At 39.5% G+C, this 26615-nt stretch overlaps 1 protein-coding gene across 2 annotated transcripts in view; it reads right to left on the bottom strand.

Annotated features, from left to right (window-relative positions):
- Positions 1-26333, bottom strand: part of AFG3L2 (AFG3 like matrix AAA peptidase subunit 2) — a 43904-nt gene extending 17571 nt beyond the window's left edge. Inside the window, exons 1-13 of one of the 2 annotated variants that reach the window (XM_074340395.1) lie at positions 26012-26333; positions 21093-21192; positions 20641-20718; positions 18498-18604; positions 18189-18341; positions 15104-15178; positions 11971-12092; positions 9916-10189; positions 8569-8706; positions 5838-5991; positions 4567-4674; positions 4350-4475; positions 2335-2445 (exon numbers count right to left, since the gene is read on the bottom strand). In XM_074340395.1, the coding sequence (XP_074196496.1) occupies positions 2335-2445; positions 4350-4475; positions 4567-4674; positions 5838-5991; positions 8569-8706; positions 9916-10189; positions 11971-12092; positions 15104-15178; positions 18189-18341; positions 18498-18604; positions 20641-20718; positions 21093-21192; positions 26012-26128 (1663 nt within the window). In that variant the 5' untranslated portion in view covers positions 26129-26333. Of the gene's footprint in view, positions 1-2334; positions 2446-4349; positions 4476-4566; positions 4675-5837; positions 5992-8568; positions 8707-9915; positions 10190-11970; positions 12096-15103; positions 15179-18188; positions 18342-18497; positions 18605-20640; positions 20719-21092; positions 21193-26011 lie in introns of both variants that reach the window. The other variant, XM_019711360.2, reaches the window with a different exon arrangement.
- Positions 26334-26615: the final 282 nt, after the last annotated feature.

Raw genomic sequence — 26615 nt, 5'->3', positions numbered from 1 at the left:
CTAATGGAAGTTAGATGACAGTCAGGGGAAGGACTCAGCTAAATATCTGGAAGCACCGACTCAGAGTTGGTGAGGCCAACGCTGCAGCATCCAGCACACTCACCAGACAGCCGAGGGCTTCCAGGAGCCAGAAAAAGCAGCAGCACAGGGTAGACCAGAGAAGGTAAACTCCAGGAGACCTGTGCTGGGCCCATATGTCAACTACAGAGCTGAAGGACCCCCAATTCAAGCACTATTCTTCTCTGGCCTGGATAAAGGTCGGTGCTGACCCTCTTGTGCACCTTTGTAATATAGAAAGTAACTACACAGTTTGTACTAATACAAATCATCACACCATGACAAAAGTAGTTTTGTGGTGTTCAAGATAACTCATCTGAGGGAATATCTCAAATGATTAAGATATTAAGAAGTCTAGAAGATCTAAAAAAAGAGAGCACTGTGTTCCAATGACACAGCGTAAGACAAGTATATACCCCAGTAAGAAGTATATCCAAGGGTAGGAAGTTACAGAGGCTGTGTTAACAAGCCCTGTTTTCCACAGATAAGCAGTTCTTGCTTACTGAGAAAATAAAAATTTAAATATTTTCCCCATAGTTTATCACAAGAATTTTTCACTTTCAGTATATAATTACAGAACAAGGGCTGCCCATGGCTGGTCTAAAGTGGCTGAGCTGTGAACAGGTAAATGTCCACCAACCTTAGAGCAAGGCGTACTACTCTGCCTACTGCCCTGTTCCCTTTCACACTCACTTTATACTAAGCACTGACAGCTTCCCCGACCTAAAAAGCCACAAATACGCAGTTTTCATGTCTCTATAGTGGTTTATTTTGTTTAATTCCGCCCACAACACTATCATCTTAGATTTTTTTTCTTTTCATTAACAAATTTCTAGAATAAGGGTCTACTCATTCATTCAGTAGTTATTTAGCACCCAATCCAGGTTGAGCACATTGCTATCCTAGCTCTAGATTCTCACTGTAATCTCCACTAATCTGGCTTCGTACTCTCCACTCAATTGAAACTATCACGTCAAAAGTCACCAAAAACAGTCTCACTGCCAAGTCCAAAGGCCATTCTCGCTCACGTCCCCACATCATTTGATCGTGCTGACGCTTCCTTTATAAACACGTCCTTGGCCTTATCGCCCTTCTCCCGCACCTCCCAGGTCTCTAATGGCACGCCTTCCTTGTCTGCTGCGCTGATGCACCTTCTGGGCCTGCAGCACACAAAAAGCTTTGCTGACTCCCTTTTCTCTCCTCTTGTACCAAACGTGAACATTTGGCAACACTTAGTATGTGGGCCCCTCCTCTTCCCATGAGCCACCTGCTCCCTGAGCCCTCTCCGTCACCTCACAGGAAGTTCCTCGTGGACACCCTTACCCATCTCCAACTCGGCACGTCTCATTTTCTGCCAAACCAGCTGCCTCAGAGCACCCCATTTTCCTGCAGCTTTTCAGGGTGTCTTTTTTATTTCTTTGCCTATTACCACTGAGACTACCTACGCTAAAGCCTGCTATCTCACATGAATGACTACAAGTTTCTCTGCTTCCGGATGTTTCCTTCTTCTTCAGACTCAGTGGCATGGGAAAAAAACATTAGTTCAATACTGGCCACAGGACATTTAAAGAGTCCGTGAGCTTAACATTCCACACTTTCTAAAATCTAGACTGAAATAACTTTTTTCAACTTTGCCTTACTTTCCACAGGAACTTGAGTCTTACTGGTATACTTTCCCTCCACGAAACACAGGCTACAACACTGCCACCTCCAAACCACCTTCTGTTCATGCCACTTTCACACAGTATCCCATTTGTCTCTTAAACCCAGTTTAAATCCCACCTCTTAACTGCAGTCTTTTCCTTCCTTTGAAAGCCAAAGTTCTTAAATTCCTAGTTATCTTTTTATGAGGATTAAGTTGTAAGCTCTCTACACAGCAAGGAAAACATGCTATGTGCATGTCCCACTGTGCTGGTGGGGTGATGCAGCACAAAGCACATTTAACTCATACGATGAAATTTTTGGAAATAGGAAAGTTGCGTGCATTTACAAAAAACGAGATTGGTAAATTGAGGGGAAGAACCTCACTGCTTGCTGCCCGTGTGAGTGAGGCAGTGCATCAGCTGCCATCTCAGATTCACTCAACACCTGCACCATCAGTCTCCACGTAGATCGCAGGGGAGGGCAGGGGGCTCACAGCACCAAAGCAACATAGCAGGTACATGGTGAGCCCCAGGGCTGGGGAAATGTACTTTTGCTTTAGATCTTGCAGAGAAATCCCTGGCCTCAAATCCACTGTGTCAGCCTTCTGATTTGAGTCACGTTCAGTTGCCTTACCACCGATCACTCGTTCAATTGCTTGTTCAAAGTGTTTCTGGTTTATGGAATCTGAAAGATGTCTCGCAGCAATCAAAGCAGCTTCATTGCAGACATTAGCTACATCAGCTCCTACAAAAGTGAACATACAAAATAGCTTATTCACCAAATATGTATACGGAAACTGATTAGTCACATATTATGGACGACCACATACCATCAATTTCTTAACCAGCAGTAGACTGGATAAGGGTTTTATGTAAATACAATTCAGTTTGATTCATGGTAACCCTAAGGTATTCTAGCATTCAGTAACAGCCCGGTACAATCCTGGCCTTTTGAGATGCAAGTATTAGTAGTAAAGATAATTACAAGCAAATATTTACCTTTATAGACAATATGGCTCATATAACAGCAAACTAAGATAGTATTTAAAAATGCCCATTAATTAACTTAGTTTTATCTCTGTTGGGAATGTGACTTACGTAGATATTACACAATATGCTGAAATATAATGAAAAACATAAGCATTAAAAATAACCTAGTACATTCAGTTAAACAATGAAAGTTAAACCTGTGAAACTTGCAAAATGCTTTCTAGATCCATAAGCCTCTTTGAATTCACTTTTCAGCTGAAGTATATGGCAATGCAAATAAGCTACATCACAACATATGTGCTCAATAAATAAATATTAAAATGCTATCAATTCCAAAGACAAAAAACAAGTAAAAAGTTAGGATCCCCTGGGATGTTTAAGATGCCAATCTTTGACCATACTGTATTCTCATATATTCAAATGTTCCTTTTTATTTCATTTTAAGTTTGGAAGAGGGAGATAGATAGGGAATGGGGAGAAAGAATCACATTTTACATTTAAAAACTCTTCGAATAAGCCCATTAAAAGATGTTCAACATAACAGGTCATTACAGCAGTGCAAATCAAAACCTTGAGCTACTAATTCACACTCACTAGCATGGCTCTAGTCAAAAAGACATATAACAACAAGTATTGGCAAGGATGTGGAAAAACCAGAACCCTCATACACTGCTGGAGGGAATGTAAAATGGTGCAGCCACTGTGGAAAACAATTTGGTAGTTTTTCAAAAAGTGATCCAGCGATTTCTCTCCTAAGTATATAACCAAAAGATATGAAAACACGTGTCTACACAAAAATCTACACATAGATGTTAACAGCAACATTATTCACAATAGCCAAATGACAGAAAAAACACAAATGTCCATCAACTGATGAACGGATAAAATATACCACTGTATGGTATATCCGTACAGTGGATATATCCATACAGTGGAATATTATTCAGCCATAAAAAAAATAAATAAACAAAAAGAATGAAGTTCTGACAACATGGATGAACTCTGAAAACATTATGCTATGTGAAAGAAGCCTGACACAAAAGACCACTGGTATATAATTCCACCTATATGAAAGGCCAGAATAGGAAAATCTATAGAGACAGGAAGTAGATGAGGAGTTGCCTAGGGCTAGGAGTAGAGGGAGTGGTTGCTGATAGATTCTTTTGGAGTGATGAAAATGTTTTTAAATTATAGTAAAAAAAAAAAAAAATTATAGTGATTAGGTTGCATAAGCCTATATTTAGTAAATATACTAAAAACCATTGAATTGTACACTTCACACCAAGGTGAATTTTATGATATGTTAATTTTATCTCAATAGACTTGTTTTTTAAAAGCCCAAATAATTTCTGCAACATTTATGGTTAAAATAATAAGCTGTCAAGGAATGTCACAAATTATCCAAAGACAGAGGGAAGAGAGTGAGGGTACTGATAAGCTTGGACATGAATTAAGAATTGTTCCTAATGCTAGGTGATGTGTGGTTCATTACACTATTTTCTCAATTTCTGTCATATGTTTGAAATTTCCCATAATAAAAAAGTAAAAATATATACTTAGGAAGTCCCATGGTGAAAGGTAACAAAGTGAGCTGGTACCTGGTAATTGTCATTGATTTAAAGGATTTATAAACAGAATAGCAGGTTATAATCCACTCACCTGAAAACCCTGGAGTTAAGGATGCAAGTTTTCTTGCCAGTTTCTCCTTTTCCAAGGCACTGTCCAGTTTTAGTGGCCTGAGGTGAACTTTGAAAATAGAGGCTCTTCCTTTTATGTCTGGTGGTCCTTGAGAAATTATTTTTAAGGAAAAAAAAAATCATAGTGAAACAGTGACATCTCATGAAAGCTGGAATGAACCCAATGAAAATCATCGTACCAATAAAAATTTGCCTGTCGAAGCGCCCTGGCCTCATGAGTGCAGGATCTAGGATATCTGGTCGATTGGTGCCTGCCAAAATGACTACATTTGTTGTTGTGTTAAAACCTGAAAAGGTAATAACAAAGACGCAATCATTATTAAACGACATGAGGCAAAAAGTAACAGTGTGCCTGTCAAGAATGTATGAACACTACAGATATAGTGATACTTAAATTTTTTTCAATTTATTATTTAATGCTTTTTAAGTCACAAACATAACATAAATGAGTTTTCTTACTAGTCACCTTGTCCTTAATGATACTAGTCATATATATGACTTAAAACTTTAAAAAATAATTTTCTAAGACAAATAACCAAAGATTTTTAATTTATTTAACTAGAAATTTATATTATGTTGTCAATTTTAAAAATGTTTTAAAATCAAGATTCAATTTGAAAAACGATGTGTCTATACTCCCTGAGCCATGGGACAACCCTCTGCATATTTGAAGACAGGTTATCAATCTCCACCTCCAAACTTCCCTCCAGGCTCAAGTTGCTTGGTTTTATTGGCCGTTTCTCAAATGTTGAGGCCATGGCCATTGAGCCTTCACCCTCAGGACCCTAGCGCTGAATGGGCTCAGGTGCTGATTTTCCCCAAGTATGGATCTCTGCTTTAAACATGTGGCATTACATGTGGACTGACACCCACAGAGTAGAGGAGGAACCCTACCTTCTGATTCTGGATACTATGCCACTCAGTCACATAAACCAGCTCAATACTCGGCACTGTGCCTCCCCTTCCTGAGCACCCAACAGCATCCATATATCTTACAGCAGGAAGGACATGGCACATATATACAACTCACTTTCCTAAATAAAAGAAAAAGCTGACTAACGTGGAAAGATCGCTACCCTCTCAGTAAAAAAGTATTCGAAATCTGTCAAATTAATACTTGGTTATACATGGTTTTTCCTTAGGCTTCACAATCATAAACAGTTTTGAGAATGAGACTATAATTCTTCTGTGAATCATTTCACCAATTTTTCTCTTATTCAACACCAGGTACAAATACCATCTTAACACCATTATTATATTATGGGAAGCTGCCAGGCAAGAATATTTTGCTATTATATGTACTGGTATAAAAGAGCTTTTAAAAAGGGCCGTTTGTTTCAGAAAAATGATTTTTTGGGGGGTACTCAATAGCAGCATAAGGATTTTCCTTTTAGATGTGATATATAAAATAATTAGCATAGTTTAGAATATAAAAAACTTGAATAGTCACCATCCATCTCCACAAGCAACTGATTGAGTGTATTCTCCTGCTCACTCTGTCCCCCAAAGTTGCCTCGTCCTCTCTTCCGTCCCACAGCATCTATTTCATCAATGAAGAGAATGCAAGGGGCATTCTTCCTTGCAAGGGCAAACAAGTCTCGGACCTGGATAAAAATATAAACAATAGAGTCACTTGACAAGTGAATATTTATCCTAATAAAAAATAAATGTCAAGTTTCCTATCTCACAAGACGACAATCTTTTTGTTATACACTGTACAGTAGCATATTAAAAGTTACAGGAGCAAAGAAGTGAAGTGGCAAGTGATGAGTAACTGATTTAAGGTGAGCAAATATTTCTATGATCTCATAAATTACTGTATATATAATAAGCACTAACAATATCTGCCATTTTTAGATCAACAAATTAATACTACATATTTTTGGCCTACAAAAAGATAACATAGTAGCACTGTAAACTTTATATTCAGTTTAAAAGTTCAAACTACTCTGAGGTTCACATTTCATGCCTGAGGCAATTATTAAAAAGCAGAGATCACTACAAGATCTAGGCAACATTTTACACAGAAAGCAAAGGCATGGCCTACCCAAGTCCACCCAGCGATCGATCACCCCAGAGTGACCAACGCTGCCCTGTCATCAGCCCTGCTGCAACAGAAGCAGTTGTGAGGCCCCTGCACCCATTCTGTCTCACTAAGCATGTTCCCCTCAGGCCACTAGTTTAGGTGGGTTGAAGAAGGAATAGCCATCCCCATGCCTCGTCATCAGCTGAGAGAGTTCAGGGTCCTACCCTATCACCTACCCCTACTGAGAGATTTACAGACAAACTCCCTAAGCCTCATAATCCTTTTACTTCACTTACCAGAAGTCCAAGTCTCCGGTCATCCTCCCCTGCCTGGACTTCTGGGGTTTTCATACCAACACTGCTCTGAGCACATCCCCTAACATAACTCATGTGCCCGTACAGCCTCCCCTCTAAATTCCAGATCTGTGATCAATAGCTCCCCACCCCCAAGCTCTTCCCAAAAATGTCCTTCACTTCCTTGCCTGAACTGAACTTTGACTGTCATTGAAAAGCTCTCAACTGGAAGGTTTTTTTATCTTTGCCTCTAGGCCAACTGGAGTTGGGGTCTACCCCATTACTACTGCCAAAATAATTCTGTTGGAACTCCCCCTGCTTGTTGGGGCTCCTGCCATGTGGCAGGCATTCCAGACCTCCATGGGCCTGATTCCCCACTCCCCCACCCACAACCCTCACCAGACACTATTTTCTTAGTGATTTCCACATCTGTGTGGGTCTTGGTCTATCAATTCCCTGACCCACCTCTTCTATCAATCACCTTTTGCTTCACTCTGACATGACCAGCATTGCCCAGTCCCCTCTAAAGAACCAGCCTCAAGCAGTCTACTCTCTGACCACCCACCCTCCAGCCAGTCTGGCCTGCCCATCAACTCAAGTACCTCCCACAATCAATTCTTCACCTACTTCTGAGCTCTCCATCCCGTTAGGCCCACTGCTTTCCCACCATCCATACCTCCTCTCCGGTCTTCAATTCCCTTCTGGCCCATATTAGATTCCATGATCTCAACACTCAACTCCCCCATGCTCCCCTATTTTTCTAAGACTTATCTGCCTTACAAAACCCATATGAATCCACCCCAACTCTACCTATCATAGTTTATCTAATCTAAAATGCCACTAATGGTAAGATCCATCATTACTGTACTTGCCACTGAGAAAGACAAAAAATGCTATCAACTGATACCACTAGACTGTTACTGACTGTAAGTTGTATCCTGATGTTTAGAAAGATGTATCCTAATATTTGGAAAAGTAATTATAATTGCACTTTGCATTTCTACAGTGCTTTCCAAAAAAGTCTACATTTCAGACATTGGTAAAATACACAAGAGCAAAAATTTAAGCGTTTCTTTAAAAATTAATCCACATTTACACTGCCTAATTTCAAAACTCACTACAAAGCAACAGTAATCAAGACAGTGGTACTGGTATAAAGATAGACATATAGCTCAATAAAGTAGAATTGAGACTGCAGAAATAAACACAAGAATCTATGGTCAAAGGTATCAAGACCATTCAATGGGGAAAGAACAGTCTTTTCAACAAATGGTGTTTGAAAAACTGGATATAGACATGTAAACGAGTGAAACTGAACCCTTATCTCACACCATATTCAAAATGGATCACAGATTTAAACGAAAGAGCTGAAATTATAAAAATCTTAGAAGAAAACAAAGGAGTAAATATTCACAACCTTGGATTTGGCAATAGATTCTTAGTTATGATACTAAAAGCACAAGCAACAAAAGACAAAAACACATACTGGGCTTCAAAATTTAAAACTTTTGCATTTCACTATCAAGAAAGTGAAAAGACAACCCATAGAAGAAAGTATCTGCAAATCATATATCTGATTAGTAGTATTTAGAATATACAAAGAACTCTTACAACTCAACAACAAAAAGATAACCCAATTAAATAGACTGCAATTGCAAACCTGATCGGGGTGGGGAAAGTTGGGGTGCAAGTCACAGCCTTTGCTGAGGCTATGCCTTGGAAGAGTGCTCAAGGCAGTGACTGGTAAGGGGTCACTCCACGGAACTCTATGACACATGGCCATCTTTACCAAATCCCCATTTGGGGGGAAGAAGAGAGAAGGAGGATGAAGCTGCACCATCAGAATAAAACAAAAGACTTACTCTAGCTGGACCCACACCAACAAACATCTCCAAGAACTCAGATCCACTAACGGTGATGAAAGGGACGTTGGCTTCTCCGGCTGTGGCCTTAGCTAGCAGTGTTTTCCCAGTGCCTGGAGGACCAGTGAGAATGGCACCCTTCAGATATAAAAAGAAAAAGTATATTTAACTAGAATTTCAGAGAAGTAAATTGTATATCCATAAATAATTCCTAGATATAAATCTGTCTACAAATTTTAGTGATATACAATAAATATTCCTTAAACATTTGAACTATGGTAGAACACTTTTATATTAGTAAGAGTAAGAAAAAAGATTATAGTCTATTTTGTTTTTAAAATATTGGTAAGAATGTGAAATCTTAAATATGTCCCTTATTTTATAAGACTTTTACTGTTGCTTTTTAAACCTTTCTAAGAGTATATAAAGGGTGACTTAAGCTAGGAATCTACTAATAAACCAACTGAGGTTTACTTAAATAGGAAACACAACTATCACACGCCCAATTTATATTTTGCTTATTTTCTTCCCTTTATAATTTCACAAATGAAATAAAAATCTAATGACCAATGGTGAACTTAAAAAGAAAAAAAATCTGTTTGCTTTACACTATAATTATTTAAGCTGTGGAGATGCCTAAGCATGATGTGAACAGGTTCTTAAATAAATTAACAGCAAATTATAAAATATGACTTTTTATCCATATAGGTAGGACATGAAATCAAGGAAATGATGATTCCCTTTACAAAGGATTCCTTTAAAATAAACTTTATAATGGATTTTAAAACAATTAGTTGAAATTTTTTGATTCATTTACTTAATGACTGAGGCTGGCCCTGGGAGTACAAAGATCAACAAAGGATGGCCCATTACCAGTAGTGGGCACAAGAATGTCTGCTGGGAGGAGGGAATGTAAGGGTTAGTGCTGGCTGTCTCTTCTCCAGAGTCCTGTGCCATGAATGTCAGTGCCAGGCCCAGGCAGAGGGTTCATTCATACACGCTGGAGGAGGGACAACTGGATGAACAAAGGGTACTACAGGTGCTGAGAGATGGGGTGTCTAAGTCAGACTGGAGGGAAAAGGAAAGCAAATCAAGGAAGGCTTCCAAGAGAACACACATCTTGTTGGGAATATACATACTACATGCAAGACATATTCACACAGAGCAACTCACCCAAAAATGACTCAAGTTGAGACTAGTAAGTTAAGACTTCAAAGGAAGAAGGAAAACAGCTTCTTTATAATGAGTACTTAAACTTCATAAAATTATAACTTCAGAGATCAGGAAACAATTTAAAAGATTTTTGGATTAATGAGTTGAAAATTATCTTCTGAGAGTTCATTTTACCTTTGGGATTTTTGCTCCTAGGTCTTGATACTGCTTTGGGTTTTTCAAGAAATTCACAAATTCCATTATCTCTAGCTTGGCCTCCTCGCAGCCAGCCACATCTTTGAACTTCACATCTATCTCATCCTTTAAGACCTTGGCAGTGGTTTCTCCAACACTGAAGAGTCCACCCATCCCCCGGCCTGTTCGACCAATACCAGCGGGCCCTCTTCGTATGGTGTACAGTAAGAAAGCAATGATGAGAACCGTGGGCAACATGCTCAGGAGGAACGAACTAAAAAGGGAAACGCACAAAACAGCAACTTCATCTTGGGCCTTTTTAATGTTTTGCAAGATATACTTTTTGATAACTGCTTGGAATATAATTGCATACATTTTCTATCTTTATAAAACGTGAATATTTTAATATTTTACATGAGGCACAAGGAGAATTTTAGTATGTCAATATCACTGAAGTAGAAGCACATAAGACCAAAGAAAAACCTGTTCTGATATTTTATTCTTATCCCAATAACCCCCATTTATGCACAGTACAGACCTAACTATGATTTACTATCATTATATCCAAGTTTCAAAGAAATTTCTTTAGAATTATTCACTTAAAATTTTTAACATGATCCTGGTATTAGCCTGGGTAGAAATTCCAGTTCTCTTATTGGCATGCCTCAATTTATTCTGAAGAGATGTCTTCCAAATATCAAATCCTTGTTAACAGCATACCTGTTTCAAAAGTCCTGTATACAGTGGCGATGAGTACTGCACAGGCCATTCAGTGCGGCTTGTGCAGACTTGAGACGCACAGGGGAACTGGCTTGCACTCCAACCTTGTGTCTGCTCTGGAGGGACCTGTCAGGTAATGACTTAAAGCCTGGGGATGCCTTTTGCCTTTTGTCTGTTTGTCTTAATCCAGTTTATTTCAGCACAACTATGGGTACAGATATATACTTACATTGGTTAATATAACGCAGTTTAGTTTAACTTACCCTAAGAAATTTGGATCAAAACCTTGTACATGGTTTAGGTCAAAAACAAAACAAAACCCAGGATTTACTTTCTAATTTTTCATCTTTTACAGTATTTTAAATGCTACTACAGCAGATAGCAAGAACCATGAAAAATTTACCTTTGGTTTATTCCTGGAGGAAAAACAAATATGCGCTGACAATAAAAATTTAAAGAATTGTGCAACAAAACTTTTTGTAAAGTTTCAGCATCCGCCTATAAAGTTCAATAACTTTGATAGCCTCAGGGGCTGAGAGATACATCATATGTGGAACAATTTCAATAGCTATCTGGATCTAAATGCTGCAGGTAGATTGTAAGTTCACACAAACTAAGATTCAAGAAAACCCCTGAAATTGAGCAATACCATCAGCTCGATTAGCATAGTAGCTCTCCATTTTTCTGCTTTTACATATACAGAAAAATTAAGAATTATTTCTATTTTCACTCTTGAACTGGTAACTCTATAGCAAGGCATACCTTCCGTACTAATGCAAATGGGGTAACGGCCAGAGCTACCAGGGTGTACCGGAGAAGTACTCAAAGGCAATATAATTCCCAAGTAAGCTTAAAGACAAGTGACTCTGGGAATTAATGGACCCTTCCTGAAAGACTTAGACTTGTAAGTGACCTTATTAAAGACAACCCCTAAGGGAAGCAGCGGTTCTGACAAGAGAGGAAGAATAATTACTTAAAAATCTTGGAAAACGCTTAAAAATAAATGTAAATGATAGTTAAAAGGTGGGGAATGCCATTTTTTAACACAAAGGGGTTCTTTATACTAAAATCCTACTAAAAGACAGTGCATGCCCCAAACCACTGCTTAATCAAGATTAAATATAAATGTGCAGAAAATTAATCAGTTACTAGCAAAAACTAGTACATTACCAATGGTTTACAAAAAAAAAAAAAAAAAAGGCCAAACTTAGCAAGGCCTGTTTGAGTGAGAATCCAATGTGTAACCTGCCACCTAGTGAGGGAACACAGTGAACCACCTAGACCACACTGAACAAACAGTCTTCAACATGTTTATGTATTTTCACTGCTTCTTACCCATCACTTTCAGCAATGTAGACAACAGGCACCCGATTTTCCCCTTCTATGCCTAATTCCTGCTGTAAAGTTTCCAGATTCCGCTCAAAGGTGTCCACACTGCCAATATTAAACCAGACGTACTGCTATAAAAACAAAAAAAACAAAATATCCTAAGAATTAAGGGGAAACAATGAGTTTAATTTACTAAAGGGTTCAACTTTTAAAGAATTTTGTCAGAAATACTGAAAATTTACAAATTAAAAAACCCAGCAATAATAAAAGACTGGTTTTAATGATACAGTGATTAAGTTTCACTCAGTGAGAACACTTGACAATCCTTGGCACATAAGCATGTCTTTAGCAATATGCCTCAGTGGTTCTAAAATTATAAACTCAAAAGAATGAAAAATCTATTTGAAAACACAATCTTTTTCATAAATAATTATGCATCTTCTATCTCTTCTCCATTTCCCAACTACTTCTTCCTAAACTAAAAGCTAATGTGACACAGTAAAACAGCCAAAGTTTATTGAGCACTTATTAAGTGTCAGCATTTTTTCTAAGTCCTTTATATATATTAACTCATTCAATCTTCAGAGCTACCCTAAGGAGTCAATGGTATCACTAGGGGTGATAATGAAATCTGAACATATGGAAAGCACCCTCACCATTACCCTATTATCCTTCTATTCACTCGATCTAATTAGTTACTGAGGCCCTAGGGAGTGACACCTGAAGGGCCTGAGGCAATGGTTATTTTATCCCTCCCCCCCTATACTGTGCTAGTGTTTACTGGCTGATTATCAGGCCTGACTATTATCATCCCCATTTCACAGATGCGAAAACCATCTGTGGGTGACTTCACTTGCCCATGATTACACATCTAGTAAGAGGCTGGATGGGAACCCAAGCAGTCTAGCTCCATAGCAAGTGAACGACTGTAACCGCCATACACTACCTCTTATACAACCACAAAAACACTAATTATAACAACTCACATTTATGGAGTTTTACTATATATTAGACCCTGTTCCATTATTCTGCAAGTATGAGCTGCATTTTACAGCACAAAAGATTTTGTTCCTCCTTTAACATGCAATCACTTTTAAAAATATTAATCAAAACAATAAGTCAATAATATAAAACTCAGACAATTCAGAAGTTTACACAGAAGAGAGTAACATGTCATCCCATATTCCTCCCACCAACCAGTGTTACTGAATGGTGACAAGCACTCTGGTATCTCCACCTATCTAGAAACAAAGAGTAAGCTTTATAACGTAACTAATTCTTGGTAAGTTGTTCATTGACAAAGCTACAAAATTCCTGTGGTTACAAGCCTTAAAACATGTCAATAACAGATTAACATGTGATTGGAAATTCCTGACTTTGTACCTAGTATCAACTGGGCAATATGCTAAATGCATGACTCACATCAGAGAAGCATGGTAGAGCAAGGGCCAGCAGCATGGAGATTCTGGGGACCAAGTCTAGAGAAGACACTCTAGGATGGGTCCCTGTGCTTCAGGTGATTCTTATGCACCCTGAAGTTTGAAAAACACCACTGACTTTCACAATTCTCATTTAAGCACTAAGCCCTAAAACAGTATTATTGCTCCCATTTTAAAGATAAAGAAACGGAGGCTTAGAAGAATTAGGCAGTATAGGTAGTAAAAAGTAGAGCTGATGTGAAGCCATCTGTCAGACTCCAAATCCTGTGATTATACAGCGCAGCACAATAACTACTATTGCTACTCCATAAGCAGTAGGACACCGAAATTTTATATCTATTTCTGAAAGTTCAATATAAAGTCTATAAAGCAGGCAATACATGTTTCCTCTTGAAAGAAAACTAACAAACTAAATATAGAAAATAAAAGCATCTATAGCTTCAACACCCAGAGAAAAACAGTATCAGCAATTTGGATGCCATTTTTCAAGATTTCATAATACCCCCTTTATTATCTTGAAGTAAATGCACAATCTTGAAAAGAAATCAACATAAAACCTTAACTGTAATATAAAGAAATAAAAAGAAATTTATAGTAAAATGGTATGAATTTCAATACATAAATGCGTGTGCTTGCCAATACTAAATGTGAGAATTGCCCTCTGGGTAGAGTACAGGCCACTGAGAGTCACTGCTCCAGCAGGGAGATTAAAGCTCACAGGAAATGAGGAGCCCTAACGTTAACCAGGGGCCTAATGTAGACATTTATCTATTTCTAATTTTTTGCTCTATAAACAATGTTTTGGAGGACATCCTTGTAGAGACATCTTTACGTGCATTTTTAATTATTTCCCTAGGATTATTATTGAATCAAAATTACTCGGTGTGTGCGTACTTTCAAAACTGCTAATATATATACACTGCCAAACTGTCCTCTTGAAAGGAGTGCCAATTTAATTCCCAGCACTAAAAGTCTGAGGGAGAGTGCTAAGAAAAAAAAAAAAAGTAGCATGGTTATTAATGAATATTTCATCATAAGGTGAAGAAATTAAAATGATTTTCTTAAAAATGACTGAAATACCAGAGTCATAACTTCACAGATATTTTTAGATTTACTGATATTTATCAGACAGAAAGATGGTCACCATCAGCTCTAGTTTTCCTTAAAATGTTGCCCCATCCAGGCAGGATGACTAGGAGATGGTGAAACAAAATTATCTTAGGAAAGAAGGGAAGCATCCTGACAGACGGTCTGGTCCCGGGGGAGGGCAATGACTGCAGGACACCAAGGACTAGGAATGGGTCCAGGGGTCAGGCCCAGGGGAGGGCTGGGACTCACCTGGGAACCTCACCTGCCCCTCTCTTCTCCTCCCCCCATAATCCCCTCAACCCTGTGTGTTCTCTGTCTTGAAAAATTATAGATGACATTGGAATACTGAAAACTGAGATTTCACTCACTGTTTCCTAAATGTGTGGCCAAAATGCTTACCAAAACCAAACCAAACCAAAACGACTGACCCAATCTTCATATCATAATTATGCACATTCTCACCTATGTTGGTGAAAATTACAACTGCTGCACTGCCCGATTCTGGTACATACAGTGCATATACCTACTGCAATGTGAAGGAATGTTTGCTTTTCAGCTTTAAGTTTGAAAAGTTAGTTTACAGCTAATTCGAATCAATTAAAATCATTTACCCCATCAACAGGAGTTTTTCCTGGTGTAAAAGTCACTCGAACAAAACGCTTATTGACGACTTCCAGTCTGTCTACCTGCAATTTTAAAAAGTTAAATATTCAAACATAAATTTACTGAAAAGACTTGAGATATCCTTTTAAGCTCATTTAAAATGCATATATTTCAGACATACAAAGAAAAGGAATGAATAACATAATGATGTCCCATGTTCCGCACTCTGGCTTGAGAAATAAAACATCACAAACATTGCTGAAGCCACCAGTCTCACCCTCTCCCCAGAGGTGGTCACTGTCTGCATTCGGTGCTGACTATCCCAAAGCATGTCTTGGCACTTTTACCACGCACAGAAGTAACCCTAAACATACCACTCACTTTTGCCTGTTTTTAAATTTTAAAAATGGTCTCATGTGGTATATATTCTTCTACAACGTTCTTTTTCTTCCTATTGTTTTATTTGTGAGGTTTATCCATGTTAACATGTTAGTTCTGTGGAGCAGTCCATTCTAAGAGCACAACCCAAGTTATTTATAAATTCTCCTGTTAACAGACATTTAGGCTGTTTCTAAAGGTTTACTATCACAAACAATGCTATTATGAACATTCATGCATAGACCTTCTTGGGCACATCTTCAAAAATTTCTCTGGGCTATGTACCTGTCGATGGATACAGGAAAGCTGGGTTGCAGGGTATACACATCTTCAGTGGTATTACTGCCAAACGCACTCCCACTCACACTCCCTGGCAAAACATTCCAGTGTTCTACATCCTCATTTGCTATTATAGAACTTGTTTTTTTTCTGTAACCTTCTAACTATATCGGATTCTTAAGAACACTCTTAACTTCATCCCAGGGCCTTTGGCTGTTTCAGAGCATGAGCCCTTTGGGAGAAGCTTGCTTTCTACTGTCATGAACTCTGCTTTGGCAGGAAATCTGGAAGGTATGAGTAAATTGGAAAGAGGGTGCCCTAGGTCATTCCAGGAGGAGATGAAACAGGGGACTAACTGTTCCCAAAGGCAGTCTGTCTGGAAAGGAGCAACTAACAACTCTACCACCATAGAACTGTTGGTGCAATGATAGACTGATTCCACAAAACCAGCAGGTCAGGAAGAGATGCAGCTATGTAGAATCCTCCCCAAGAACCTGTCACCACCCTAGGAAGGACAGATGCAGACCCCTCCATACAAATGGGAGCTACTTCTCAGAAAGCAGGCTCCCCACAATATCTGGGAATTGTAGATATATCATCACTTTCATGAGAAAAACACTTGCTCCAAAAATCTGAGTAATTACAAGTTGTGATCAAATACAGTGAATGTTTAAATAAAAAACCAAATTCATTACAGTAAAAGACACATTGCCATTAATCCCCCTCAAAATACTCCCCCTTGCTTCGAACACACTTATCTCATCGTTCTTGCCACTTTCTGAAGCAGTTCTGGAAGTCCTCTTTCATGAGTGTCTCTAGTTGCACTGTCGTGGCTGCCTCGAAGTCCTGAGTCGATTCAAAGCATTTACCTTTCATGGTCATTTTGGCTTTGGGGAAGAGCCAGAAGTTGCACGGTGCTAGATCTGGTCAATAAGGTGGATGTGGACACACTGTAATGTTTTTGACAGAAATTGCCATATCAGAACCATTGTGTGACACTAAGCTTTTCTGTAGTGATCACAAAATATGGTGAATGCTGCTGCCGAGTGCCATCGAATGGAAAGGCAGGGATCTTCTATACAAGAAGCAATGCGTCAAACCTTGGTAATAGTGTGTGACAAGTTTCAACTTGTTCGGTGCAGTTGGGTGTGAGCTACGGTTGAGAAAAGGTGTGTTTTAAAGTGTGCCGTAAATCATCCTCCATCATGACCATGCTTCATGTCACACATCACTTCTGGAACGGCAATTTCTGTCAAATGAAAACAACATGGTGTGTCCTCATCAATCTCATTCACTGGATCTTGAACCACGTGACTTCTGGCTCTTCCCCAAAGTCAAAATAACCATGAAAGGTAAACGTTTTGAATCGACTCAGGACATCGAGGCAGCCACAACAGCACAACTAAAGACACTCACAAAAGAGAACTTCCAGAAGTGCTTCAGAAAGTGGCGAGAACACTAGCTAAGTGTGTTCGAAGCAAGGGGGAGTATTTTGAGGGGGATTAAAGGCAATCTGTCTTTTACTGTGATAAATTATTTTTTATTTAAACATTCACCGTATTGTCTGATCACACCTTGTATTTCCATTTTTTCCATCCTCACTTTACTGTACAACCTTTAAAAATAATTTTAGATTCTTTATACTACCTCAGTAAGTATCAACATTTTGTCTTTATTTTATCCATGTCATTGATGAAAAATATAGTATGGAAAGGTTAATTTCCCCAAGGTTACAGGCCTAATCCTGGTTCTCTTATTTACATTTCATCATGGACATCGTTCATATTTTAACATCTCAGAAACTATGACACATTTGACAACTGATGGTATTTCAGTTTCACTGGAAGCTTACTAAATTTTTCTTAGTAACACACAAATTAATGTATGTCTTACAATCAACAGCATCTTAAATATGTTGAAATAGGGTCTTACCGGGTCAAGATCCAGCAGGAAGTGACAAAACCTCCTGAACAGCCCTAGGCGAGCCCTTACTTATAGCCCATCTGGTCTCAATGTAAACAGTCTGAGTGGCTTATTCATCCAATTCCAAGCCCACAGGACATTAAAGCAGAAAAAATGTAAAGGGGCTAGGAGAGGCTGGCACATTACAATGAGAAGAGGCAACCGAGGACACATGAGAAAACGATTCAAGCAGATGAAGGACTGCCAGAGCAAGAGTTGGGAGAGGTGGTTCCAAAATTAGGTTCTCGTACAAAGTAAAACAAAAGCATTTTGTTGTAAATTTGGGGACTGCTGGGTCAAAACAAACAGGTTTTTTTGGTTGTAGTACGTTTTAGCATTAAAAAAGTCCAATGTGAAAATAGTAACTTTACAATGGACAAGCTTGACTAACCTGCTGACTATCACATTATTGGTCTAGTCTACTGAATTTTACCTTTTTAACCACAATAGCCAGCAATCCCATAAAATACTTACTACTCCTTTGGCAAGATAGTTGTTGACAAAGTCCTTCCATGTGATTTCTCTTCCGGAGCTCTTGAATAGGAAGTACAACATGACTCCACCCCAAAACAGAGTAGTCCAGAGAAAGTACATCCTGAATTCCTTGTCATCCCATGGAAAGTCACCCTAGGCAAAGAAAGAGACAGTTTCTGTGAAGAGTGAAATGTCAAAATATGATCGATGTTATGTTGGACACAAATCCCTTTCAATGCCATTAATGCCTCTTATGTTCTCCGGGGGTCACCCTGATCCTCAAAATTAACACACAGCTTAGAATCAAACCTTCTGGAACCTGGACCACCAGTGAGATTCATCTTTCTTGCCACCTCGTTTTCCGCCACCACCAACTCCTCCTCCAGAAGAACGCGGGGTAGCAGCCGACTTTGATTCTGTTCATAAACAAAGAGCGATTCTGTTCATAAACAAAACCAGCAGCATAGCAGGTTTTGACATCTCTCAATGCTTTCATCAATACAGTTAATAAAACATGTATTGCAAAATACATTGTGGCAACTGATCAGTTACTAAATAAAGTACTATGAGGAAGGATGAGACTAACACAAAGAGTTAACATTCAAGAAGGCTTGCCAGTGCTCATAAAATCTGCACAAAAATTCATAACCTGGTAAGTAAACTACTATATCCATTTTACAAATGAAATTTACAGATGATGAATAATGTGTTACAGTGTTAAGTGAAAGGCAGGATGTGAATGCAAGTAAGTGAATTCTTGAGTTCCCACATGACAGTAAAAAGTAAGTGCTCCCCTTTCCCACGCCCATAAAGTGAACACTGTTAACAGTTTCTTCCATAGGGAAGACATAATTCTGATAATTGGCAAAGAGAACACAAAAAATCTCACCCACCTAATATTGGTTTGCAAGAATCAGAAATTAGTTACTGTTATGGGTTGAATTGTGTCCCTCCTGCAAAATCCTAAGCCCAGTGATCCTATTTGTGGAAATAACCAAGTTAAGAGGAGGTCATATGGGTGGTTTCTAATCCAAAATGATTGGTGTTTTATAAAAAGAGGAAATTTAGACACAGGCATACATAGAGAAAAGGCAATGTGAAGAGACACAGAGAGAAGACAGCCATCTACAAGGCAAGGAGAAAGGCCTGGAACAGATCCTTCTCTCATGACCCTCATAAGGAACCAATCCTGCTGGTGACACATTGATTTTGGACTTGCAGCCTCCAAAACTGTGAGACATACATTTCTGTTGCTTACGACACCCATTTGTGGTACTTTGTTCTGGCAGCCCCAGGAAACTAATACAGTCACTAACATCTTCCTTCTCTTCCCACTTTCCTATCCTCTTAAAGACCCACAAATACCATCTAACACCTTGAACCACTGTGAAGCCACCCCTCTATTGTGCAGGAGCAGAGGCTGTGGCACAGTCACCCCTAGTGCATCCATGGCATTGTGGCTCCCTGACTCACACTCACCCACCATGATGCCTACAAAGAGCTTGTGCGCCGTCTTAAGTGAGGCAAGGTCTGAGAGCACGCCTTACCCAGAACAAGAAACAAGGCTGGGAAACACAGTGTAAGCACACTTCTAAGGTGGTCTGACAATATTCCACACTACTCAGGGACAAAGTAAAATATACGCAAAAAGTACCCAACAGGTTATGTTTAAAAATTGGACCTATTATCATTAATCTGCTCCCAAAACAAGATTAAAAGGCTACCTACCATGTCCCTGGGCAACACTGTAGAAGTCGCCTATGTCACCAATGCTCCAATCAGCCCACACAAGTGCTTCTCCCTTCCCTTATCCCCTGGCCTTGCTTTCATTCCTTGAATTCTTGAGCAGATATTTGTCTCTCCAACTAGATCCAAGTTCATTTAAAAACAAGGGATTTATTACATTTTTCCTTACATTTCCCTAAAAAGAAAGGATGCCATTTGAATGCCAGTATGTGTTAGGCATTGTGCTAAATGCTATTATTACACCTGTGAAATGGGGGACAGGAGGCTTGGCACCCACATGGTACCCCCAGTCAGCCAGCTCTAAGAAACCCTCTCTGAATCCCTAAAGTAAGATAAGGCCCTGAGGAACAATTTGAAAAACTGCACTATACCACCATATGTGTCAAATAAATAGCATGCATTAGCTTTCTGAAGTTTTTCTCAGTGGTTTAAATTATGTGTCAAATATATTCACTAATATGCATATATGATCCTGATCAGTCAATAGCTCTACCTTAAATTAATTCAACCTGAGAAATGACAAGAAAGTATAAAGAGAAAATTAAAGGTGAAATGAGACATAGGGTCTGTGGAATTTTATATGTACTTGTAACCTACAAGTTTCAGAAATGCCTTAAGATAACACTTCCTGTGTTTAGTAAAAACTATCACCAACATCGTGTTACAGAAAAACAGTAAGTTCAAACATAATCTTCTTAAAAGGTACCTTTTTTTTCTCCCGTAACGTCTTTAGGTTCACTAGCTTTTTTCCCATTTTTTCCATTAGGAAAGTATTTTTCAAATCCTGTTAGAAAAGAAAAAAATGCATACCCTCAAACCAAAAGTGATCAGGTTTTGTGTACGTGTGTCTGTGTTTAAAGCAGCTAAATACATCATTAAAAAGCATAAGCTAAAAGTATAACATTTCTTGTATAGGAGTAAATCAGTCTAAATAATACAGTTCACAACTAGGGGTGTAAAAGAAAAAAATCTCATTTGCATGCCAATTTCATTACCTATACAAGGGCCACATGTGAAAGTGACACATTTTCCCCACTGCAGTCAGACATGAGGAGAAAACCTGAAACATGATCTATGCACCTGCTTAGTAAAGACCTGCTGTGGTATACAGCTCTTTAACAAGAAGGAAGAATATTATGATCACATCTAAGTATTTACCTTTTGGAGGTCGAGAACAGAATCTTTGATAAGCAGCAATTACATCGGTCAAAAGAGAAGTTCTGCTAGTCGTTTCTTGAGTTGTAGCGTATCGATAAAGCTGCAACATGACATATATATAAAAGCATGAATTATATTAAGATAAAGAATTTTGAAAAGAAGCTTTATTTCCTAATATAAAATAGATGAAATGCTTCTCCTTTCAACAGGTGATTACAGACTCGCAGAGAAAGAGCTCCATCTAGGAGGACTAGGGTTGTCTGGCACTGTGCCACCTCACCCAGCAATAGAACCACCAGACATAAATTCGTATCTGGAAGAAAAGAGTACTTCAAAATCACACATAAGTTAGAATTGTAGCACAACTACAATTCTCTGCTGATACATACACTTTAGTATTGTTTACTTAATTTGCAGCATTCAGGGTCTATAATACTGCAATATTGTTTACCTGAAATGACAGGACAATGCTGCTTTTAAACATAGTCTGAAATCTGTATCACTGATAATCCTTATACTAGTAACATTTGCTAAAGATACATGATCTATCATTATCGTCATCCCATTGAGAACCCTATTTATACAAGTCCCGATACAGATACATCTCTGTTTTAAATAACATGTTGCTAAAAAGTTGTGTATAAATACAGTCTAGGTAAATGAAAGTATAATGTAAACAAACTGAGGGTGCTCCTTATTAAATTTTCAGCTGCAAGTTAAAAGCAGTCAATGGCAAGGTCCACTGAAGGGAAATAACCAAATTTGACAGTGAAAAAGTTCAAGTAATCTTATCCTTTTGCAAAGTGAAAATTCAACCACCATTTTTTGGGAGGACAAGCTTTTAAATACAGATGAGAATCTTTAAAGTGAAGTTCATCTGCACTAACATCCATCATTGTCTCCTTTATGGTCTTATGAAAAAAATCACAAAACCATATAAAACTACTTCACGTCCACTAGCATGGCTACTATAATCAAAATGACTGACACTAACAAGTGTTGGTGAGGACGTGGAGAATGTGGAGTCCTTGCACACTACTGGTGAGAATGGGAAATAGTACAGTTTCGAATTCTCGAAACGTTAAATGTAGAATTACCATACGACCCAGCAGGTCCACTCCTACTCAAGAAAACTGAAAATTTATGTCCACACAAAACCTTGTACATGAATGTTCATAGTAGCATTATTCATAATAACCAAAAAGTGGTAACAACCTAAATGTCCACCAACTGACTATGTATAGATAAAATGTGCTGTCCTCATACAATGGAGTATTATTCAGCCATAAAAAGGAATGAAGCACTGACAAACACTACCATATAGATTATGCTAAGTTAAAGAAATCAGACACACAAAAGGTCACATATTATGATTCCATTTACACGAAATGTCCAAAATAGGTAAATCCATAGAAAATATAGATTAGTAGCTGTCTTGGGCGAGAGGAATGATTGGGGATAAATGGGGAGTGACTGCAAATATTTACAGGACTTCTTTTTGGGGTAATGAAAATGTTCTGGAATTAGACAGTGGTAATGATTGCACAACTTTGTGAAGATACTAAAAACCACTGAATTGTACACTTCAAAATGATGAATTTTATGGTATGTGAATACAAATGTCAATTAAAAAAAAGAATGAGCTGATTTAACTTCAAATTAATTCAAAATTCTACACAGTAAAATAGGACAGAAATACTAACACTATTCTTGATTGACAGCAATGCTGGTCTGAGAGAATTTGGAGTTTCTGTTGTGTGAGGCCCTCCCTTACCCCTGGGAAGGGAATATTTGGTCTAAGAAATAATGACAGACAATGGATAAAAATGTATTGTAAGTGAATAAAATTTTTCCAATGCCAAATCTATTATGAGTGTCAATTATAACAACCTGTTATTCAAGCTGCACAAGGCAAGAAGTCACACTGATTTGTTGAGTATCTACTCCAGGCAGGAGCTGCCAAGCAGTGGGAATCAGAGCCAGTTCCTACCCCTAAGAAACTTAGAAGCGTAAGGAAGAAAGTCCTGACGACAAACCAATTACAGGATGGCAAAAATGTGCAACAATACAAAACCTCTAAGTGTAAGGAACAGAGGCAGCACAGAAGACGAAGTAATTACATGTTTAAGGGATCCAGGGATATCACAACAAAAGTGAGAAAAATTAGACCTAGCCTCGGCTTTGAAGGACCTATAGTACAACAGGGTCAGAACTTTTAATTTTGTTAAACCTGTAAATCTGACTTTTTTTGTATGATGATCTTCAACAAATCGCTTTATACTGGGAGCCTCAGTTATACCAATAATGGGAGAAAACAACTCTGCCTGTCCAGTTCCCAAGGATACTATTGTGAGGATCAAACGTAATAATACATGTAAAAGCACTTTTAAAGTTGTATGGCAATATCTAGATTTAAATAATCATTTCCAATTATTCTGAAAGCTATCTGAAAGTTTCTTTATATCCCCATATAAAGCAAGTCTTTATGTCACCCTAAACCTTAGTACAGAACTGGGCACATGGTATGTATTCCATAAACATTTGTTGACTAATAAGCTCCCTTTACGTTCTTATTTTCAAATTTGTTGACCTAGAATATCTCTAACAATAATTCCTGCGACTGTATTTTACGCTGAGGTTGTTTTCTATAAAGGAACCATCAATGAAACTTTTTTCCTGTAATATCTAATCCAGCACATTCAAAGGACATAAAAGATATCAATTCACAAAATATAAGTATAGAGCACCTCATTTTGGAGGATTAGCATTTGTTTGACAATATGAGCCACTTTTTAGTTACTTTATCTTCAGTTATTCCTCTGCGCATAGTACCTGAGTACTGACATATCAGACATCAAAATCTTTTCCCCAGGAATCTCACTGCGCAAATAGTTACTTCTGTCTCTGACCTTTAACAGCAGCACAAACTTAAAGGAAAATCTGTTGTATGAGACTCCCCTGCAAATAGCACAGTAATGCCCCGGTGTCTCCACCCATAACTTCAGAGCAGTACCAGGGAAAATATATGTCAATGGACCACAATCAATCTGCTATCACTGTCAGTGCAGGGATTTTCCTTATACCTCAGCATCAACAATTCACAGAGACAACAGCGCCAATCCAAAGAAAGTCCTGTTAGATACAATTCCTGCCATAAAAACTGCAAAATCACAAGGCAGATCCTACCTGCTCATTATATGTCTGAGTCCAACAATCACTAAAGGCTAAAGGAGAGGAATTAGAGCAAGGTAATATAAAGAAATGAATGCAAGAAACTGAAAAAACAAAAAGCTAGTGTAGGGCAGTATGGAGTAGGAAAGCGATGACGATACGATGATCCAAGACTAACAAGGGAGCGTCAAAGAGTAAAAATCATGAATGCAGGTGTGGAGCAAAAATGGGTGCTGTAATAAATCTAACCAAACGTAACCTCACAGGGTGATCTGACCATAAATTCCTAAATGGACAGGACATGTTGTTTAGCCATACCCCGGCCATATAACTTTTTTAGTAAAAGCTTATCTTTGTCTTAAGCAAGCCCTGTCCATTGCTTTGTGCATCTAGGTTAACACGCCTGTGAAATGCCTCCTTTTCAGACTCCTGTGAAGCATAACCACCCTCAAAAGACCACATAATCTTGTTAACTACCCTGTAATCCAATCCCTGCCTTGCTTTCTTCCACTTCATGTATCTTCCTTAAGTTCCCTCCTTAATTCTAAATGCATAAAAGAAACTGCGAAACTCATTCTCCTGAACATTTGAGATCTTGCTTCCCAGCATTATCATCAGTTTGGCTCAAATAAACTCTTATAAAAATTCTCTACTGGTTTGGATGTTTCATACCTCAACACAGGTACTATCACTACCCTCTTTTAAGCGGAGAGGCTGAGATAATTTCCTCAAGGGCATTTGGCTAATAAGTGGCAGGTTCCTGTAACTGAGTCCAGGGCCTTAATCACCATGCTCTTTTGTCTCTACATTGGCACTTCTAGGTAAACTAGTGCAAGGCTGGACTCTAAAGAACTGACAGCAAGAAACTGTCATGGAAATAGCTGACATTCACTACTCAGTAAATGAAACTTTACTTGAGACAGATGATTGCCACAGTTCTGTCAGAATACATTATCATCACCAGAAAAATGTATTACCATAGCCCACCCGCGTGGAACCCTGTATCTGTTAGCTATCAGCAACAGAGAAATAGCCTAATTTTGAGGACAATCTTCTTATGCAACAAAAAACAGTGTCTACTTTGAAGAAGGCATCACTAATCATAGTTAATATTTATTGGTATGTACTATGTGCTAAACCCAGAATGCCACCAATAGCTCCATTCAACAGATGGGAAAATGGAGGCCCAGGGAGGTTAACTAGCTTAACTCCAAAACCTCGGCTTTTACTATATCATGCTCATGCTGCCGACTCTTAAAACACATACACAACACATACATTCTATTTGCCAATGTCACGAAAGCAGGTAAAGGCAACCATTGCCGGATATATAACAGATAAATTCCTTAACCTTTTCCGGTCTCAGTTGCCTGTCTGTAAAGCAGGTTCACCCTGAATGAAGTCAGAGGACCCTCCCAGATGATCTTTTGAAGTTCCCTGACGCAAAGATCTGATTCTGTTGGAGATACATGTTTTCAAAAACCCAACTTGATATCCAGGGTTTGACCAGCCACAAGCGTGCCTACGGAAACCACGGGATACATGACCATAAACACAGGGCGTCCTGGAATTGAAAGATAGTGCACGCGGCCTCATTCACGAGAGGAACTCGCCCGGGACGCCAGGCTGGCCGCGAGCGCGCCCGTGGGCCGGTGACCTTGACACCCTGTTCTCCGGGCCCGGAGGTGGGCTCGAGGGCCGGGGCGGGTCGAGTTGGGGGCAGAGGGCACTGGGTACCCGGGACTCACCGTCCGGAGGTAGGATCGCTTGTTGGGGCCCATGCCGGCGCCAGGCAGGTGTACCGGAGGCAGGCCGCGGGGCCAGCAGCCGCCCCGGCCCCAAAGCAGTAGGCAGCGGTGCGCCATGACCGCCCGCGCGACCCGCTTGGGCCGGGGACGCTGCGCAGGCGCTGCTCTGCGGCCGCAGGCGGACAGTTACCGGTGGCTTCGGCCAGCAGGGGACCGCTGAGAGGAGACACCTCAAGACTACTCTCTGGGCCCGCCGCTCTTCGGCGAGCCCACGCTCTCGACGCGCGCTTTTCCCGACCCCGGCGTGCTGGCGTGCTGACGTTAGCCGTAAGGCGGGCCCTCGGCCCAGGGCGGCTCCTGCGGTTTGGCGGCGTCCTAGCTCAGTCTGGGTTGGAGGCGGGGCCTAAGGAGATTAGCGTGGAGGGCGAGCGGAGGGCGGTGGGCGGAGCCGAAGGGAGAAAGGAGGAAGGCCAATGGAGGGCGGGGCTGGAGGCAGGGCTTAAAGGGAGGAACATAGAGGGCGGTGGGTGGTACCAAAGGGAGAAACTTGTGGGCGTTGGGCGGGGAGGTGGGCGGGGCGGGGAGGTGGGCGGGGCGGGACCTA

The sequence above is a fragment of the Rhinolophus sinicus genome, chromosome 4 (assembly GCF_057876585.1).
Source record: "Rhinolophus sinicus isolate RSI-liver-muscle chromosome 4, RSI-T2T, whole genome shotgun sequence".
Lineage (NCBI taxonomy): Eukaryota > Metazoa > Chordata > Mammalia > Chiroptera > Rhinolophidae > Rhinolophus > Rhinolophus sinicus.
This window is presented reverse-complemented; position numbering and strand designations above follow the sequence as displayed.